Raw genomic sequence first — 20,693 nt, 5'->3', positions numbered from 1 at the left:
GAAATTTTCTCAGAAGTACTGAGGATATCCACGAAAAATCTCATTTAAGATAACACTAAATTTTGACCCTAAATTTTACGTATAGGAAGTAGAAGTGCCTGGGACGTTCGAGTTCTCAACTTTGGGAGGAAAATTATTGATATTATTGATCATGTTGGTAGCATTAGTGCACAAAAAGAAGATATGCACTGGGAAGGAAGCGCATGGAATTGCCATATTTTGTAACGGCTTCAGGGGGTGAGCAGTTCTGTACTTGACAGTTTGTGACGTCTTTCTAATGGAGTGATTGAGATGCAGAGTCAGTAGTTAATTGTTTGCGTGTTCCATTTTGAGACATTCCCTGCGAAGGGAGGGTTAGCCATGTCCTTTAATACTGAGAACCCATGTGTTGTATAGACGAATACTATTTTAATATTATTTTTATATCATATATTTATTGCTGACGTTTAGTATGAGTATTATGTATGAATGTGTGTTGTATCTCATTTCGATTATTTAGCTGGTGAGTTGAATCAAAATCTGTTATTTTTATTTGAAGCGATATTATTATCAAGATTTGTCGTATTAATTATATGAAGAGTGTGGAGTGATGCAGCGCTGTGGACCACACCTGAATTGTATGCATTATAATAATTATGTAAATAGTTTACACTGCGAATCTGATTATTTCGATATGCAAAAATTTCGTCCGTTCACATATTTCTGTGCACTATTTATATTAACATTTTTATGTGCATGCCTTCCAGCTGAATTCTTCCAGATGTAATCAAGGTTCTTCAGGCTTTGAGCCACCATCTGACTAATAAGTTACATTTTGTTTTCCCACGTTCAACATGGAAATGGTATTACGGCGTATCCCATTTACTGTACTTTTTTTGGTAGGCTGCGACCTGCCCAGACTGCGGTACACGACCATCTTTGTCGTACAGGTACACCCTTCTTAATGTTCTTGGTCCAATTAACTGGAGACACATTTACATTTTACTGCTGATAGTATGACAGAAATTATGCGTAGTCTGACGGCAGCTGACTCGTTCAAGAGCAGTGTCACGTGGTTCGTTACGTTTAGCAAATGGTAAAACAACTTTTGATGCAGGGTAGTTTGTTTGGAGCCTAGTATCATACAGGATATTTCACATAAAATTCAACCCTAACTACAGCTGTATTTGTAAGCTTTGGTGAAAACGAGTGTTTTAGTTTTTTATTTCATAGGAAGATCTCACAGAACAACTTTAAAACAAATATTATTCCTCGTCAGGCTATTCATTGGTAAATGCTTCACGAACAGCAGAATAGCAATGTGATGCATAAGTTCGAGAATGAATACACTTTCTGCACGTGAACAAGCTTACACCATGTTTGCACATGCACAGTTTTTGCGCATGTAACGCGAGTAGCGCCCTAGTAACCGGGGAAACCGTAATTCTAGTGTCACTGAGGAGGTTGTTGATCTGCTTCTGATTTGATTTTTGTGATTGTTGTTGAGTGCGTTTTAAATAGCGCTTCCTATGTAAAGCAGGTCCGAAATTTCCTGGCTTAGGGAAACTGACTGTCAAGCGAAGAATTCTTTATCAACTGTTATATTCGCGTGTTTTAGCTGCAGTACGGACATGCAAATAAGGGCGAAAGATATGCTAAAACTATTATTAGTTGTTAAAATTGTTTTTAGAATGAATCTCGTTTACTTACGAGCTGTTTCGGCTTAGAATTTGACCGATGTGTTACTCTGTTGTAACAAATATTTGTGCACAATTCCTTCTTATTCGTTATTCATAGTATCTGGATGGAATTTATTATCGGGTACGTACCGAAACCATTGATATCACCGGTCGTATAAATTTTATCTTTGATACGGCGCCTTGCATATTGCACACTTCTTGTTCTGGAACGTTTGGACTGTGTTCGATTAACTGCGTGGGATTTTAAGAGCATAAGTTTCAACTCTTGGCTATGGACAGATTGTTACTTCAAAAATGTAAATCACATTGTCTTAATGGACATACTATAATGGTCTGTACTTTAAGTTCTTTATGCCCTATAATAGGCTGATATATTTGCGTGATTACCCGTGACTTTATCGATTACGAGCATTTTCATATGTAGATTGCACAGTGCATGTCCGATGAATGGAACTTGGTTGAAAACTTTCCGTAAAGTTATCTATAGATGGTAACATGTCAGATTTATAGTTTAAGAAGATACCTAAATTTATTATTATTGCCCTAGTTATTTTTGTACGATTTAATGTGAAGGCTGGAATGACGACGTTTAATTATTATTTCTTTCAGATCGGCAGCCTGCGTAACTACTACTTGTTCGACCATCAGCATATCCACAAGAGATCCTTGTCTGCCAGCGAAGTACACAGCTCTGCTCTCAGCGCTGAAACACAGGTCAGTGTTGTTATATATCTACAGGATAGAAATTTCAAATCGCAACTAGTAGCTTTCGGTGGTATACAGTAGACTCTCGTAACCATTGGTTCAGCCGTCTTTCTAGATAAGGTAGGAGCATCTTGATATATAAGAGATGCAACCAGCGACTGACATTAAGAAAACAAAAGGAGGCGACACTGTTGGATTCGAATCGATAGTTGAACGATCAGTGATGCTTACGAGGAATGTGATGTTCCGTTACGTAGTCGAAGCAGTATCGTTTTGTACACTATACGATGTTCTGTTAGTTACTGAAGAGACTGTTTTTGTGATAAAGTATCAGACATCAGCGCTGCTGAAAAAAGAGTCGAACATGGTACTCCTTCGCAGTACTCACTCCTTGATTATGAATGAATTTTATTCTTCCATGGTGTTCCTGTTAATTTGTTTTTATAAATAACATCCCATCGGTTGGAAGAAAGCAATGTTGGGGTCACAGCAAAGCGGGAAAGTCAAGTGAGAGCATTCTATCACAGATTAGTTGTCTCTTCTCTGACGGACATATTTTGAAATGATAGCCTTGTTGTTATGTTTTCACTTTTAATACACAAAAATACACAACGTGTAAGTTAAGAAATACTATGAAATAAAAGGTGTTAGAGACAAAAGTGCATTATAATATACTTTTAAGTAAGAATGATGAGGTTTAAGGAAGTGCATAATGAGGAGGGTTGCAATTTATGAAGGTCACATGGTGCTGTTCAGGTAGCGAAAGTTGGAAGCCTGCGATGGGTTGGACAAGGAATGTGTGCGGAATTATGGAGTGGAAATTTGTCGGTAAACGGTACCAGACGGAAATCCGACAAGGAAATGGGGTGGATAATTAGGATTGATGCTAAGACTGTAGGTTGTAAGAATTGGAGTTGATTGGAACTGGCTTTGGATTGTGCCCAGTGGCGGGCTGTGATATCAGAGGTGTTTGAACCCCGCGTCCTGTTAACAGTGTTGGCTGTTAATATTACAACAGTGGCACAAAACTGGCTCTGGACACATCGTTGCCATCTTTTCTTCCAATTAAGCCATGACAGCGTGGCCATATTAAGCCATGACAGCGTGGCCATAATGAAGGCGCATGCAATATACAGGAAGGGCACAGATGATCTGAACCCTTTAAAATCCCATTGAAGGTTGGCCACACATTTGCATTGCAGAACTCGAGCAAACAAAACGTTTTCTCGGGTTGAGTGGCCTTATTACTGCTTTGTCACTAGTGGCGCTCCCAGTGACCAGTGCTATAGTAGCGTATTTTCTTCCGCATAATGTACCAGTTTCATCGACGTTCTTCCTCCATTGTTTGTTTTATTTTTATATGCCTTATAGTTCTTGTTAAATAGATATTTTAAACCGCGCAGATCATTTCTGTTCAGCCTGCGCTTAGGTGCTGTTGCCTTTGGCAAGGTCAAATATGTTCAAAAAGGTTACATCTCACACCTCCGGGTGCTTATATAGTCTCTTTAGGAATACCATTTCCCATTATTCAGTATTAAAACTGAAATGCATTGTCATTTCACTCGCCTGCCTGACATTCTGATTTTGGGGAATATATATGGTAGTTAGATCAGACTGTAGCGAAGGTGCATTCTCTTAAAGATTGTTAATGTTGCTATAGATATGTTAATAAGACTCAACAATGAAAATTTTAATTCTACTCATTGAGGTCTGCTCCAATCTAGACGTAGACAAAGAATAACTTTGAAACGTGTAAGAAAGGGTGTGTAGAACTTTTAATTACAAAATTAACGAACGCGAGTTGAATGTGGCGACGTAAAATGAAATACTTTTAGGCCGGTTCACGAAGGAATAAAGCCTCGAGGCCAGTTAAATTGACACAGTATTCTTGGCATAGCCCAGGACGTGCTCGTGTGAACTCGTACGAGCCAGGGTGAACAACGTTAGGGAACCGTCTCTACCGGCACAGTGCGTGATGGACTTTTTCTTACTAGTGATCAAGAGTAGCAGAACAAAGACGTTCCGACGCAAAGTACACTTGATAGTGAGCAATGTTTGTCTACTTAGATGTACGTAATTTTTTGCTAAAAGTAACGGAACGCATTTTAATAATTTTAGTATAGTATTAATAAGTAAGCTACAGGTGTAATTTTATGAAGATTTTGTAATTGTTTAAGTTGAGAACCAATTTATTAATTTAATTGTCGAATTAATATATTTTTATTGCGCGCGGCTGTAGAGTGTTTTATGAAACGCAGTTTCAGAATATTATAAAAATCAAAGCAACAAGGAAGTTGCATGGAAAGAAAATTAATTCTAAATAGCCATAATGTGGTAGCTCTTGAAAAGGAAATATAATTTTTTCCCTCATTATCGCCAGGGAAGAACAACATTTTAAAACAAACTTCCATCTTTAACGGTAGAGTCTTTTATCAAAGCAGGGACAGTAATATTAAGTATTACTACTAATAAAGATAATGATAATAATCTGTAACATATTTGGCAGATCTCTCTAGAACACCTTGTTAATTCGTTGCTAGCAGAGAAATGCTGCGCTAGAAATATTTGCGTACATCTTTATCCCCAACCTTCGCGATCAAGTGATTAACATTCACGGTTCGAAGGTCTTATCTAGTGTTCATATCTCGACTATGTAGACCGGCTCTTCTGACTGATTCTTCCTTATTTTCATAAGTATCTCTAGTCTATCTTAAATTACGCCACTGCCGGTTTCTTCCACATCCTTTCCAATTGATTATTCATTGATTATAGGATGATAATTCTACCATAGTGTAATACGAGCTATGGACTCCTGCTTCATATTCTGGAGGTCCCGGTTTTAAATTTCGGACTGGAGACCGACTATTCTGAATGCTATTTTTCATGGTTTCAAGGACGAGACGATGTCCGTGGACGTGTACTGTCAGCATATTTCATGCAGTGTATTCAGGCGACCAGGTGTTCCGTATGTGCGATGACCGAGTTCCAAATTATTCGTATCGAATTATGCAGTATTGTCCTGTTAAGCAGCTGTTTCCATGGAGCGGAGTTCTCCCTGAGGAACCGATGTTTAGTTGGACAATAAATTTGTCGTCCATATTGAACCCAAGATTCACAGGAGCTCGCTGTTAGATCCACTTTAATTTATCTTTTTTTTTAAATGTTACTTTTCAAAACAATCATCTCATTTACGCTTTGGTACTGCATTTTCAGCCCATCTTCTTTTATATTATTAATTAGCTTAATAATATTCGGCGGATAGTAAAGTTACGAAGTTTTTCATTCTATAATTTCGCCACGCGACTTTGCGCTTGGTAATTTTTATAAATGTAAGACTTTTCCTGTTGCTATATCGAAATTAAGAATGTTATTATTAAAATACCGCTTGTCATTAGCATTGGAAGTGGCGTTAACGACTGCTAATTTGAAGCGGGAACGTTGTTCTAATACGGGCAGATGATAAATTGTGATATTTTTTGTTAGATATAGAAGGAAAGTTGTTTTGACATATTGCAACCTAATCTTCTGGCAGATTGACGGATCAAAACCATGAAAACCTCAGAGACTAGGATAGCACTTTAATCCGGGCCTGGCTACTTCCTTCACTGCTCTTCACAATTTATCATTCATATTATGGCCAACCCACCAACTGTCGATATCGCCTCAATGCCGGTGTATGAAAACGAATAATAAGGAATTCTGTATGGATATCGTGCATCGAAACCTGATTAAGCGTGTGCGAAACGAGCACTGTTATCATAAGATATTAATCCTGACACGCGTAGCTTAAAAACGTGCAACTACGTTATGTTCTTCATGTTGTTTAGCACGGCTATAACCCTCGAATATGACTGTGGGAACTTAAAATACGTTGTACCAGAAATTGTCTCGTGCCTTGCTATATCTATATTTGGCTTGAAAGTGTCCTGAAACGTGGATGAATATGAGAATTCTGTACGATTTATTGCGGATGTTTTAGTGATCTTGGAGAAGGTTCTAGATTTTTCCTGTCCTGTTTGCACTGTCAAAATGCAGCTTACAAGATAAACGGATAAATTATACCTTCGTAGTCATTTCGGACAACATACAAAGTACTCGTTTCTCATTAAGGACACGATGCGTAGTTTACATCCCCTGATGTGTTACCGGACAATGATTAGAAATGCTTGTAGCATATTGTACAAGTGTGATATAGACTGTGTTCATTCTGTTATTTTACGATCCTTTAGTGCGACCTCGGTACTCTAACCCATGAACTAATTTTCATTCCGTTGTCGGAATGTAAACATGAAATGTCTAAATATAGTATTAACGTCAGAAGATTTGTGATACTTAAATTCTGCTCAATAAGAAAGTAGTCTGAGTTCTATTCGGAACTTGTTGTCAGACAGAGAGACATGGTCAGTCCTATATACGTCCAATCCATGCACATCATATAAGTAACGCATGAAAATTCCGTATGGACTTTTAAGTAGATTCCAACATTTCGGCCATCTACAGCCCTGAAATCTTATCAGATTTTGTAAAGAAATAAAGAATGCTTTCAGCATTTTATGGCCAAATTTAAGCCACTTTGGCTTGGCTGTAAGTTGTGATTTGTTTGCGAGCATTTTATCTTTAATGTATTTTCATAGTTTCTACTCAAACTTTCAAATGCTAAGAGCGAGGTATCTGACTGGCACAAAAAGGCTTGTTTCTGACTTATGAAGATCATACAACAGTTCAAATACATTTTTATTGTGTCTTGTGCACTTAAGGAATATTATTATACATTTTTTACGTTTTATCTTCGTAATCACCCTCCTTTGCCACAGGTTTCGCTAAAGGATCATACCTTTTGGTAATAAAGTTGGCCTCTTCTTACGCACATGTTCCATTCGTGTCAATGATTGATTGTTGGCCAGCATTGTTCTTCCGATTGGCAGGAGTTAAGTATACTGGCTCGTGATGGAGTACAGTGCTTGAAGACTGCACACATATCCGCCTCTTAATTAAGAAAACGTAACTCCCCCAGCTGCGAAAAATTTCAGGACATGGCATTGTACTATTTTGCAACTGTCTACATCATTTTCGTCTCTAATCTCAGTCTGTATATTAATAGAGCAATATTTGTGACTATATTTGTGTTAAGCATAAATTGTTATAACCCTTGACAAGGAACGCTATTAAGAGATTTTCGGCCTTAAGGGTTAATACTTAAGTTACTGTTTATAACTGTGTGTGTATGCATGAATAGTCAAAACGGTTGTCGTGGTAGCATTGTTCAGAGATTTTCGGCCTTTTAGTTTGCGTGATTAAACTTTAAACCATTGCCTCACACGTTGGACCCGTGTGTAATTCTTGGCAGTTATTATTGTCACCCGTAAAAGTTAATTAGCTTTTTTAGAAGTAAAAATGATAGCATACAGGCAATTGGCTGGTTCAGAGTTTATTGGAGTCATTTTTATTAAAGAGTTGTTGCTCATGGTTCCAGCTACTAAGTACAGATACAACGATCTTAAAATCCATTCTTACGTCGCATGGGGCAAGGAATATATCATATCTCGTAATTTCATTCCAAGCGCAACCTTAAAGTACCATCTTACAATTTAATGTACGCTCCTCGTAAGTAATGGCAGTTGAAGAATGTGACCGAAATTAAACCTCTGCTGTTAATTTAGAAATTATGAACTGGCGTCTGAGACTTTGCAATATGGAAATCACGAATTAAGTTTAAGCACATTTGCAACAACCTCACCCTCAGCACCATCAAGCTATGTCTTTCCCTTAACGAGATACAAAGTTTCACACCCGTACAAAATACGTAAACTGCCAAGGGTAAATAATATGAATGTATTACCTTTAGCGGTAGGTTTTTACTCTTGAAAGGAGTTGGTTTGCATTGTACCATCGCATGAATGAAAGCGACACACCTAAGAGGCTCAAAGTAGCGTTGCGGCTCTATGTTCACGCCGTAATTGAATCTTCTTCCTGTCGTGTATCTTATTTTACGATTTCCTGAACCGTCTACTGTACACAGCGGGCCTTTGATTATTGAACTGTTACTGAAATGACTTGATTACTTTTTTAGCTTTGGCAAGGAATGAGGGCTTTACTCTTCTGTGCGTGTTATTTTGTAGCTGTCTAACGTCAATATTAAAATGATTGACAGTGGTTCTGTTAAACCTCTCTTGCGATTAAATGCAGCAACTTTTTCCGTGGTTGGCTGCAGAAACCAGCGATATAATGCTGTCATGTATAAAATAGGCTGTTAATGACCACTCCAGACTAATATCTGCAAAATTAATACAATAGTCTACACCACTGTGCCCTTCCTTAAATTTGCACATCCTATCCGCACTATTTTGTTTTAGATTGTGACAAATATTACCCAATCCTTTTTATTTTATTTTATTCTATTTTATTCTTAACCCAGTTTTTTTTTCGCCATGTTTTATCACTTACAAGTTAAACACTTTGTTGACCAACAAATACAAAATAATCGATGGCGTCCTCAGAAAGAATATGAAACAGTTGCACTGACTACGAAAATGGCTGTCTTCTGGGTTGTAGCGACGTATAGTCTGGTAGACTTACCGGCGATTCAGAGATCTTTGCTGCCTCCATCATCAGGTCGATGAGTGGCTCATTACGTAATGTATTAAAACGTTTGAAAATTATGTGTGTTGAGCTGCCGCTGGAATGAAGCGTGTAAATCGCAGCTGTTCTGCTCAAGTCGTGATCACGTCCTCGTGCACGATAGTGGTTACGTTCGCTGGCTTCTTTGTAAGACACTGATAGAAATAAGTTGCGGAGTTTTTATATATATATATATATATATATATATATATATATATATATAAAAAAAAAAAGAAATGTTCCAACAGTGACGTAAGTAGATCGCGGAAGTTAGTACCGACGTGGCTGACGAACAAACTTGTGAGGTAGGATCGACACTAGTGCCACTTGTAACAGGGCCATACCATGATTTTCAGGAAATACAATTTCTGATACAGTAATGTTTGGGTAATGTAAAATAACAGCATGGCGGTTGCATGAGAGAAAAAGTCTGCCTTGACGAAGATTTTATCCCTTAACCATACAAGTTGAGTACACTGCCACAGAGCTGTCGCGCCTTAAGACTTACGACTCGTGATTCAAATCCGTTGAAGAATAGATAAAACCACGTGATTTGTATAGCTACGAACCAAAATTTGTCAAAGATAACTCACGTGATATTTTATTGATAATTCAGAATTTGCGAAGAATGCATGTGTATATTCCCTTACGGATTACACCATTCGAATTTTGTTTGCTAGAGGAGTAATAATGGTTGGGATTGTAGACTGACTTGATTTAGTGACCGCGCTTTGTAAGATACTCGTTATATTACGGTAGCTCCAACTTTTGAATCCGTGATTCAATTCTTAGTCTTGGTATGGATATAAGTAAGCTCTCTCTCCCCCCCCCCCCCCCCCCATTTTCTGTTCTCCTGTGTAGGCACAGAGTAATCGCTCGTTCAAAACTACTACCAAGCCTGAAAGAAGTACAGTTTTTCAGATATATTTTTGAAGCAGGAACAGGTCATGGGGAAGCCCGTTATGGCTAAATAAGAGTAGTGAAAGTTGTCATGAGGTTTTTTGTTTAACTGTACTTCATTGTTTGTTTTGTTACTTTCATGTTGTACTCACATTTCACCTTCTGTCTCGCTGCTGAAAAGTTACTAACGTGCTTTACTAAAATTGGACACAACTCGTCAGTTTTTATTTGAATTGCAACATCCAGTGTCGTCCAAAATGTTTACGCATATGTTATCGACTTTCAATTGATATCTCGTCAATAGCATGCTTCAGGCGGAAAATTCAGGTAACAAAGGCAAAAATTGTAACTCGGAAAATACCCTCTACACCGGCTGACTTAATTTGGAAATCTAGTCCATTTCTTCCGACACAATATCAGTGCGAGGGAGGGAGTGGGTTGAAGAATATTTCATTGTCCACGATACATACAGGGTGATTTAAAAGTCACGGAAGCCATATTGAAATGTTAATTTTATGCTTACAGTTCAGTTCAGTTTGATTGGATTAATAAATACACAATATCGCTATGACCCTAAAAGAGCTCACGAAAGTCACGTGATGTTGTAACCTGCTCGCATCAGTCTGTCAGTTGTCTTTCAACAGTCGATGTGTAAGAATGTCTTTTTCACAGGTGAAACGAGTGTTCATTATCGAACACTGCCCAACACTTCGGTCTTACTTGATTTACCAGAATGAATGTAGGAAAACATTTGCCGAATCTCCTGTGTCTTACAAATTGACAATATCAAGTTTGACAAACCCTTTCCGTGACGTATGAAGGTTGCAGGACAGAAACCGTTCCGGTCAACGTTTGGTGTTTCGACTTTGTTGCACTATGAACATATGTAACACTGACTACAACATTGTAATGATTTCAACGTAATTTATTTTTGACAGAACAAGTGTGAAGACTGGGTTGTGTAACTTTTCGACCACTCTCTACCTTGCGTCCTTTTATTGGTGTCGAGACTTTTATATTAATGGTGAACTTAACATAGAAACGTCCACGATTTATACTCCACCCAGGTCTAAGATGGATGTGCGCTTGGTTGTACTGTCCGCAGAGCAGACATTGCTGAATCTAAAACTATCGCATAAGGAAACTGAGGACACTTACCAACCTGTTAACGGGAGCAGTTATGATGAAACCCTAGGCAGTGTATATTTGTGGTTCCTGGTTCTTCAGTTTTCTCTTGCAATAGTTTCAACATTGTCCGTTGTGATTCTTCGTACTTTCACTGGTGTTGTTGCCTGTTAAACCATGGAAGTGGACCATGTCCTCGCCAATTAAACTAAGCGGTACCCAGTCAGGCTGTACTCTTTGGAGCAGAGGAATGTGTTCGTATAATGCTTTTCTTCTCTGTATTGTTAATTATGTTTTTTAAGCTTTGAATAAAGAAGCACCTGGCTTCAATAAATTTCGAAATCCTGAATGGTAGTAATAGGAGTCAACGACTTCCCAGTTACTTCATTTGTTCATTTTAAATGCTAGTTTTCTTTCGTGACGTAATGCAATGTTGACTGTTTACTTTTCGTGACTTGCAACTTTTATTTATTACACCGAATTCAATGACATTCTGTACTTATTGAAATGCTTTGTCGTAATATGTGGGGAATTCTAATGAATGTCCCGATTGTCCCTGTTCTATGTTAATGCGACTCTGCATTACGGACAGCCATTTTATACACGTAGACTGCAACTGTTCCAATAGTACGTAACCTGAATTAAAGGCCAAGAACGAAAGTCTTTGACATTTGTATAGTTATATTTAAGGCTGAATGTCGGTGATTTAGAAAATAATAGATAGCAATCTTGAATTTACGAGTTGAAAGCAGTGTTACATTTAATATAGAGTTATACGGTGGCATATGATAATATATCCTCGAATAATAAACATCTTTGGTTCAGCAGTTATTTTTAGTCTAAAACCTCAAAACTGTGACCGCACTTGAATCGATGAGGTAATGAACCCTTGACTATCTGTTCACGTGTCTGTACAGGTAAATCGTATTATGTTTTATTTTTATGGATTTACAAGATCATGAGAGAGCGTGAATTGTAAAATTACTAATTTAAACTAAGAAAGGTAAAAGAGGTTTTATTTTGTTGATACGGGGTTTTCTTTAAAGTTAGCTATTGGGATGTATGCCAACATACCAGTATAGGCTCTTGCTTGCACTCCATTTATTATGTAGCCTATAAAAAGTCAGGGCTCTCTGTTAGAAATTGTGGTGTTATCTCATTATTCCGTTTCCTTGGAAACAAATCAAACCGTAGACACTAACGAGATATTTAAAACATACGTTCAAGTAGTTTAGTGATAACAATAGTAATAATAGTGGAAAGTGTCTACCTGGATAGGAGAGTTAGTGGGTAACAAGCTTATGTTTTTGCATCGTTAGCGATGTTGCTACTTTCCGGTGAACAATACTGATAGAAACTCCTGCGTAGATTCGGAACGCAAACGTTCAAAGAACACATGGGACCCCTATGCATTCCGGGACAGATTGTATCATTACATTCTTGTTTAGATTATCTTTGGTTACAATGTCTTAAATGAGGTTAGCTTTTTTAACCAGCTTTCAAAACTTCAAACTATCCGTCGAGGAGCAAATAATTTAAAATGTACTAACATTTGTGGTACATGTATTTTGGGTTTTCCCTTTCAGTTTCAACGGACATTGGCAGTGCTAATTAAAATGGAAATGGAAACATTTCCTTGCATTGTTCCAAGGTTCATCTTTGTAAAAGAAGTTATTTAAAACGCATGGCGATTGCAGGGCCTTCAGTTTGTTTTCATTGAAGTTTGGTTGGTGTTGGGGCATCCTATCTAGCTCTTATTTAGGACAATGTTATAAAACGTAGTCCGGGTAGGGAACCTACAAAATATATCTACTTTAAAGTTCAGAAGGATTACGAAAATATTTGCTTTAGAATTAACGGCTTCTTAGTTATATATTTTATTTAATTCCGAGTTATTCGCTCCTGCAATTAAATAATAGGAACGACCCTGTATAATTGTCCCTCTTCCAAGGAGTCCTACCAAAATGTCTATAGATCAAGCCAACAAAAAACTTGGAACCCGCATTGCTCAGGCACTTGAAAAACGGGTCGTCCAAGTATCCAAGTAAGTATTGTATAATGGGTCTTATCAAATTCTTTCAGTCTGGAACTGCGTGCAAGAAGCACAGTCATTTTCATTCTTAGAATGCGCTTGCCGTTACCCGCGACGATGTACTTGAACGCAGACACGCGCGGATCTAATTTCTTATAGGAGCAGAACAACGTCCTCGCACAAATTTTGGGATTGAAACCTGTCTGGAGAACTAAATAATAATAATAAGAAGAAGAAGAAGAAGAAGAAGAAGAAGAAGAGGAAGAAGAAGAAGAACTGCAGAAGACCGACATTTTGGGAACTTCAAACATAATCCGAAAGACGCTTTCATAAAATAAAATTATATAATACATGTGGCACTTGCTAAAAACAATATGTATCCCGGAAATAACTGCTGCCCCATGTACCTTAGGGACAAGGTCTGTCACGGGTACATGGAAGTACATACCCCATAAAGTGGTGGACAGATGGGATAATAATAATAATATGACTTTTCCCACTCCCTGTAATTCGTCAAATAGGAATCCCTTCGTCAGTTTCTTCTTTTTGTTTTTTCTATTAATATATCTCCATCTTCTTTAAGGTTGTCTCGCGTGATTTTTTGCATTAAAAATACTATTTTTATTTTTTGCAACTTCCATCTTAAACCGTCCGTAAAACGCATCGATGCCACCCTACTCTAGGATTTTGTTATTAGTCTTACTAGGATTCAGCATCTTAAAACTCCTAATTTTCTCATATTTTATTGGTCTTCAGTTCTGTACTTCTCGGCAGCATAATTTTTTCTATTCTGACATCTGGCAGTTGATGTATGCCTATATGATATCTAAAACAGATGCAGTTTATTTCGCCTCATCTAAAAAATTGTTGTATGTATCAGTGACTTGTCAGATTTGAGTGTTCCCCATTTCTTAAAACAGAAGTATTTAACATTTAGATGGAACGCCTAAGCCTTGTGTATCTGTCCCGTGTTTTTTATTTTACATTGGAAAATTTAGTATTTATATTTAAAATTAACCACTTTATTCTGTGCGTTTATGGTTATGCTGTCTGTTTCCGCTGTTACCTACGTCATTTTTGCCGCTGGTCTTAAAATAAAAGCCGATTTATACATTTTTTTATGTTTATTAATGTTAGATTTAATAGGTCGCTACAATTAGCTACGGCATTTGCCTGAAGATTCTTAAAAGATTCAGTAAAACTCTCCGTTTCGTTTGGAGTTCGTGAACAGATTTGCAAATGCAAATCACATGCTTCACGGTTTAATAAACTCGCTCTGTAGGGAGCAGAGCGATAGAAAGGTAAATAATAAGACGGAGAAAGTTGAGTGGAGGAAAATGGAATAGTGCAGATGAAAATTGTGGAAGAGGGAGATTTTGTTCAATAAAAGACGGAATATAGTAAGAAAAAATACGGAGGAAAGAAAGTATTGGAAGAAAGAGGAGAGCCGACTGAAGGAAGGAAGGAAGGAAGGAAGGAAGGAAGGAAACACAGAACGATGTTGCTGGTTCCCCATAAATCCGCTTTCCACCCAAGCCATTTTGGAGCAACTGGTGTTGGGCTTTGGATCTGAGGGATTCCAAAACAGTAAATGGCTTTAGGATTTTGAAAGCTGTATTTTTATAAAACACCAGAGTCGGAAATTGTGCTCAAATGCGTTCTTGGCGATTTAACCTGGATGTGCATTTATTGAAGATGTGCGGGTGCAAAATACTTTAATGCAGAACTGCCCACTCGATGCTACACTGCATGAAGCCGTCAGTTACTTTCCTTGCATTTAGTTAAATGAATATTTGCCAAATCAGAAAGTGTTTCAGATAAAGATAGTAGGTCGTAATGACATCTGTAATTATGTCGTGTTTCTATGCCTCGTATGATAAGCCAGACATCTTTATACTAGAGGCCAGATTCATGCATAGGGGATATGTTGGACCGAAACAGGGGAAAATTAAATTCAGCTTATAACGTTTGGTGTAGCATTAACAGTATTAAATGTCGTGAAAATCCATCAAGTAATTTCGGAAACGGAACACGGCGTTTGCTTCAGATCCGTCTGTGCGCTTGTCTTCCTTCTCTTGCGTGCTAAATACCATTCCCCGGTCTTAATTATTGATTTTATTACGTCGTTAATACCTTATGATTGGTTCAATGATGAGGTTCATCATTATGCAGGTTTCTCTGATCTCACTCTCTTATTATCCACAGCACCTGTTTTTTCACACCTGCGATTTGTCATTCTGTTAAGGCATTATACCAATTTTTACGTCCGTATTAAACAACGACAAAATCTTATATTGTATATTTTAATATTAAATTGTAGCCAGGTAGATGAATTTTGAATTTTATGGTGTCACGCAGTTCCTAAAGTTTATCTCCTCATAATTTCTGTATGAATTCAGTTTTGATTTATTGTCGTCGTTCGCATATTTTCGAAAAAATGATTAGGTATTTGTTTATGTTATGATTTTGTCCGGCATTCTGGTGATGAGATATGAACGTAACAGTTTTTCTTGCATTCACTTATATACCATCCTCGTCACTGGAATTGAATATAGCATTTTTGTTTTACTCATGATGTTTGCATCCAATAAATTGACATCATCAGAAGACACCTGAAGCTGATGTATTTCAATCAGATTTAAACGCCTTCTCACTTGTATTTTAAGCCTAATAATGGCGATGGTGAAATGATGAGTATAACATATTTTGATCATTTTGAATAAGTAATACAGAAGAGAAACGTTTACGTGTTCGGTGTTATCTATAGGTAACGCTTAATCTCATTTTAAGTAGCCTATCTGGTGTCATATGTGGGTATACCGGTGTAATGCAATTGTAAATTACATCTCTCCTAACCGAATCATATATTTTTTTGATGTCTGTGAATAGTTGTTGTAATGTCCCATTGTACTCTTAGATTTGATTGCTGTGAAGACTCTGTAATCCATTTTGTAACAACGTGCCTGTGGAGAAAGCGTTTGCTCATTACGAATTGTTTTCGAGGATTGGATCCATCGAGTATATCGGTCTGTACCTATCGATTGGTTCACTATTGTGATGTCATCCGTACGCTGGTGGTAAGGGGCAGGTATCTTTTGAGTTTACTCACCTATGCGACGAAAGCGCTTCCAACATGGTTATCACCATGGAAGTTAAGTTGCTTTACTAAAAGTTACTACTGCAGCATAACTCGGTTCTTGGCTTCTGTACCAGTGTAACGTTTCCGTTTTCTGCTCGAAATCTTTAATGTTTTAAGAACGTGGGTATTACACCAAGTGAAATTTCTATTTCAAGTAAATAAGTCAATAACTGCTAATGTGCTAAGTCCCATCTGGTGTTGAAAATTACGACAGTGTCTGACGGTTGGGGAACCTATCGGCGTAGAACCGTTCTGCTTCATGCTAATTCCCGCTCGCTTCGGCAGGGATAAGGTGCATATCTCCACATTCCTCGTTTCTGTAGTTCTTCAACCACCATCCTTCACTTTCTTATTCGAACTGAGGTACAAATCACTTGTAATAAAATGTGTTTTCTCCCTTCCTCACCCAGCGTGCGAAGTCATAACAAAACACAACTATTTAGAATGCTACTAACGCAGATATGTGTAATATTGACAAAGAATAGTACAACTGGGAATCTTTCAGCACGTGCTACGTATAAACGTTAAGTGGAATATCTCGACGTTCCCGGACCAGTGTGCGTTTGCATTTTTATTTTGCTGTGGATATACAACATATCCACAAATTTCCGAAGGACAATATGGAATCACCTGATAAATAATTTCGGTTTATTGCCTAATATTCAACAAGACGTACGGTGGTATTTTGAATTATTTTTTTAAATCAAATAGAATTTTCTTCATCTCGGGTTTCTCAGGCATTCTATCGGGGTGTCAATAGAGTAGGCACCAATGGCAGAAACATCGCGACACTTGGCGTTTTTCGTCTGTCCATTTGTTTCAGTCGTAGGAGTAGACGTCGGTCTGCGGAGTTATAAACGTATTACTGTCTTTGGTAGGAGACCCACGTCCGGTCAGCGCAGGGAATGTCTGCTGTTACCTTTTCTAATTACAAGAGTTTGCTTTTTGTTCCGTTCGGAGTGGAGTGGGATCGCATTACGGAACACGTTCTTTGGCCAGAACTCGAACTGCAGCTTAGTGTGAACTTCGTGCTCTTACTCTGCTGATGGTAAGACAATATGACGTGAATGTAACTACAGTGACAAGCTTCTTTCAAGTGCCTTCTTATCCATCTGGCAACGATAACAAATATAAATGAGATCATGTCATTGAGAATGCATTGTAGAAACGCTTCTTGTTATCCAGACCATAAACATTTATCACCCCGGCTGCTTTCAGAACGCTGATGGCGTGGTTTTGTTAATTGTTTTGTATGTTTGTAAAACCCGAAATGGACGGACAAGATTTTGAAGCATAAAGATTGTGAGTTTGATGGAACAGGATAATGACCACTGTCATGCTTTAGTATTAGCAGTGCTGGACCATTACAAGATAATTTAGTTAGGTAGTTATTTGCTTTGCCGCTGAGATGATAAATGGTTGTTGATATGGAACACCATTTTTTCCCCAGAAGTAGTAAGTCTGAAACGAGATCGTAAAATGGATTTACTACTTTACGCACCGGGTCGTATTTTAACCTGTTTCGTGTCCGTTTATGTTGTCTTGTATTTCATATTTAAGTTATAATTCAATGCGAATTATACTCTGCGATCCTTTATATTTAACATATATTCTAAATTACGTATTTCTAATTATCGTGGAACATCTTTGTAGATCCTTTCCTATTCCCGTTCTCTGTAGGCTTTGTTACTATTCGGTGTTGTTTGAACCGCAGAATGTATTTATTTTCTGTTGATATTATTACGTAAGCCTACTCTGAAATGTAATTGTCGTTTATTTTGAAGTACTACCTCAGGCACGTGGCTGAAACGACCGCGGAGAGGCACAAGAACTCCTAGTCTTTGTCCGAAATGATTACAAGATACATCCGAATATAAGTCGGACGCATTGTCATTTTCAGAATATGTAGGCCGTGGCCAAAATGTGTTCACGTCGTCATGCTGAGATATTGTTGATGTGCATTTTGGATCAGCACTCTTTAATTGCAGTTGGGGAAAGCAAGATTTATTCCCGAAGCAGTTACTTGTTGGAGGAGACGCTCGTGCGATGTTGCGGAACGGACATTTGGAAAGGCTTGTGGAATTCAAATGTTAATCTCAGGATACCAAAAATGTTGAGACACAACCATGGTCTGACTAAATTATTCACATGCAATTTCAGAATCGTGAAATAGCAACAAGAAAACAAATGTTCGTGTTTAGTCAACATAACAGGACGAAACGAAGGAAGGAATAGTGTAACTACTTAGTAAAATCACAGAATATATTTTAACTACAAATTACAGAAACCAATGTAGGGCTTAATCGATTAGCATTAAACCGTCACATTTAACTTCTGTGTGAAATGTCTAATCAGTCTCTTGTATGAGTTGAACGGAAAACGTTTAAAGTGACATTGCATTTATTGTAAAGCGTGCAGTGACAACAGAGGTTTAAATATCGCGTCAGCATAAGTTGGGCCATCCCGGGGAAATGCAGATTGGTCTCTACACGGTCACCGGCTCCATACAATGTTACAACACCAAATTTTGATCACTTACAGTCGTGTTATGCAAGCAGTCTTGGCCGTATACACACTGAAACAAGCGGGGATGGCTTAGGCAGTAATGCGACTAACTAATGATTGGACGTCCGGGGTCTGATTCCCGAAAGGAGCAAAGACGTTTCTGTTCACCATCCAGAGCACATTCAACCTCCTGACCACTGTGCACCACCGCTCACATTCATCTATTGCCGAGGTTAATGGGCGTAGCTTTCCGTCCAGTTCATTGTATCATCATGGCCTGGCATCCGTACACAGAGGCTTGGTTGTTACCTTTATGTCGAAGCGACTTTCGGTGGTGGTTTTCTGAAGCTGACCCGTGGTAAACACGACGTAGCAACTCAAAAGACCACATCGCCATGAACACATCAGGGCTCAGTACGATTTGTTTGTTATTGATGCCATCTGTACGTATCTTGAAAGTTATGATCATGGGAGCGGAATGTCTTCTTTGGGTAGTGAGGTTCGGATAACAAAATAAGTGGGATACGTTATTTAAATGTGCATGATTTATTAATAGAAATTTAAAATAAATAAGTATGAATTATTTTATTGAGAGGAAATTTGTTTTTTGTGATAAATTAGTTTCCAGTTCCTAATGTTAATTTCTCGAAGGTATCACCACCTTGTCGAAGGCAATCTGCCGGGTGAGGAGGCTTGCGTGCTCAAATGACCCTTAGGGCTATGCCGGCCTGAGCTTCGGCTCATGGTAGGGTCACCCAAGCCGGACAGGTCTAAGGAGATGCGCTAGACTAAGAGTGATACCCTGGTCCTCCAGGTTGGGGGTTGGGTGTAGGGCTAACAACCTTTCACCTTTAAAAAAAAATATGTGTTACGAAAAAATCAACCAAGCCTCGGATCAGGACGGACTCTTTGGCACGACCACGGCAATTGAAAAAGGACATGAGATTTGGTACCTGGAACATTAGGAGCCTCTATAGGGCTGGGGCACTGAAATCAGTGTGTAGGGAATTAGGTAATTATAAGTTAGACTTAGTGGCAGTGCAGGAAGTGCGATGGGAGGGGGAGGGCACGATCCCAGTGGACAATTTTACATTTTTCTATGGAAAGGGGAATGACAATCATCAGCTAGGGACGGGTTTTTTTGTTCATAGCAGAATTAGGGCAGCAGTTAAGAGAGTAGAATTTGTTAGTGACAGGTTGTCTTACGTAATTTTGGAAGGACGTTGGTGCGACATCATTGTCCTTAATGTTCATGCCCCAACTGAAGACAAAAGCGATGATATCAAGGATAGCTTTTATGAAGAATTGGAATCAGTATTTGATACATTTGGCAAGTATCACATGAAAATTCTGCTAGGAGATTTCAATGCAAAAATTGGGAGGGAGGATGTCTTCAAACCCACAATAGGCAGCGAGAGTCTCCATGCACTTAGTAATGATAATGGCGTCAGAGCAGTGACCTTCGCTACGTCAAAAGATTTAATTGTAAAAAGTACAAAATTTCCACACCGTGATGTTCATAAATACACTTGGACTTCCCCAGATGGCAGAACACACAATCAAATAGATCATGTTTTAGTAGATAAGAGAAGGCAGACAAATGTAATTGATGTGAGATCATTCAGAGGAGCAGATTGCGACACTGATCATTATCTGGTGGTAGCAAAAGTGAGGGAGCGGCTTTCAGTAAGTAGACGAACTAAACAAAATTTTGACACAGAAAGATTTGATTTGAAAAAATTAAGTGAGGGAGAGGCAAAGGAACAATATCAAGTTGAAATTTCGAATAGGTTTCAAATTTTAGAGACAAATGAGGATAATGAAAGTGTGGACATCAACAGGGAGTGGGAAAATGTCAGAAACTGCATCAAAATTTCAGCAAAAGAGAAACTAGGATACTACAGGAGAAAGCAAAATAAACCGTGGTTTGATGAAGAATGTTCAAAATTAATAGATCGAAGGAAGCAAACAAAATTTCAATGGTTGCAGA

At 38.2% G+C, this 20,693-nt stretch overlaps 1 protein-coding gene across 4 annotated transcripts in view; it reads left to right on the top strand.

Annotated features, from left to right (window-relative positions):
• Fur2 (furin-like protease 2) overlaps positions 1-20,693 on the top strand; it is a 1,061,088-nt gene that overhangs the window by 339,448 nt on the left and 700,947 nt on the right. For all 4 annotated transcript variants that reach the window (XM_087340817.1, XM_087340819.1, XM_087340816.1 and 1 more), the window contains exon 3: positions 2,289-2,393. In XM_087340817.1, coding sequence (XP_087196943.1) covers positions 2,289-2,393 — 105 coding nt within the window. The remainder of the gene's footprint in view (positions 1-2,288; positions 2,394-20,693) is intronic.

This window comes from Zootermopsis nevadensis, unplaced genomic scaffold, assembly GCF_977971745.1.
Source record: "Zootermopsis nevadensis isolate Lab colony 2312 unplaced genomic scaffold, Znev_1.0 Znev_ptg000061l, whole genome shotgun sequence".
NCBI lineage: Eukaryota > Metazoa > Arthropoda > Insecta > Blattodea > Termopsidae > Zootermopsis > Zootermopsis nevadensis.
The sequence above is the reverse complement of the archived record's forward strand: the minus strand, read 5'-3'. Positions and strand labels throughout refer to the sequence as shown.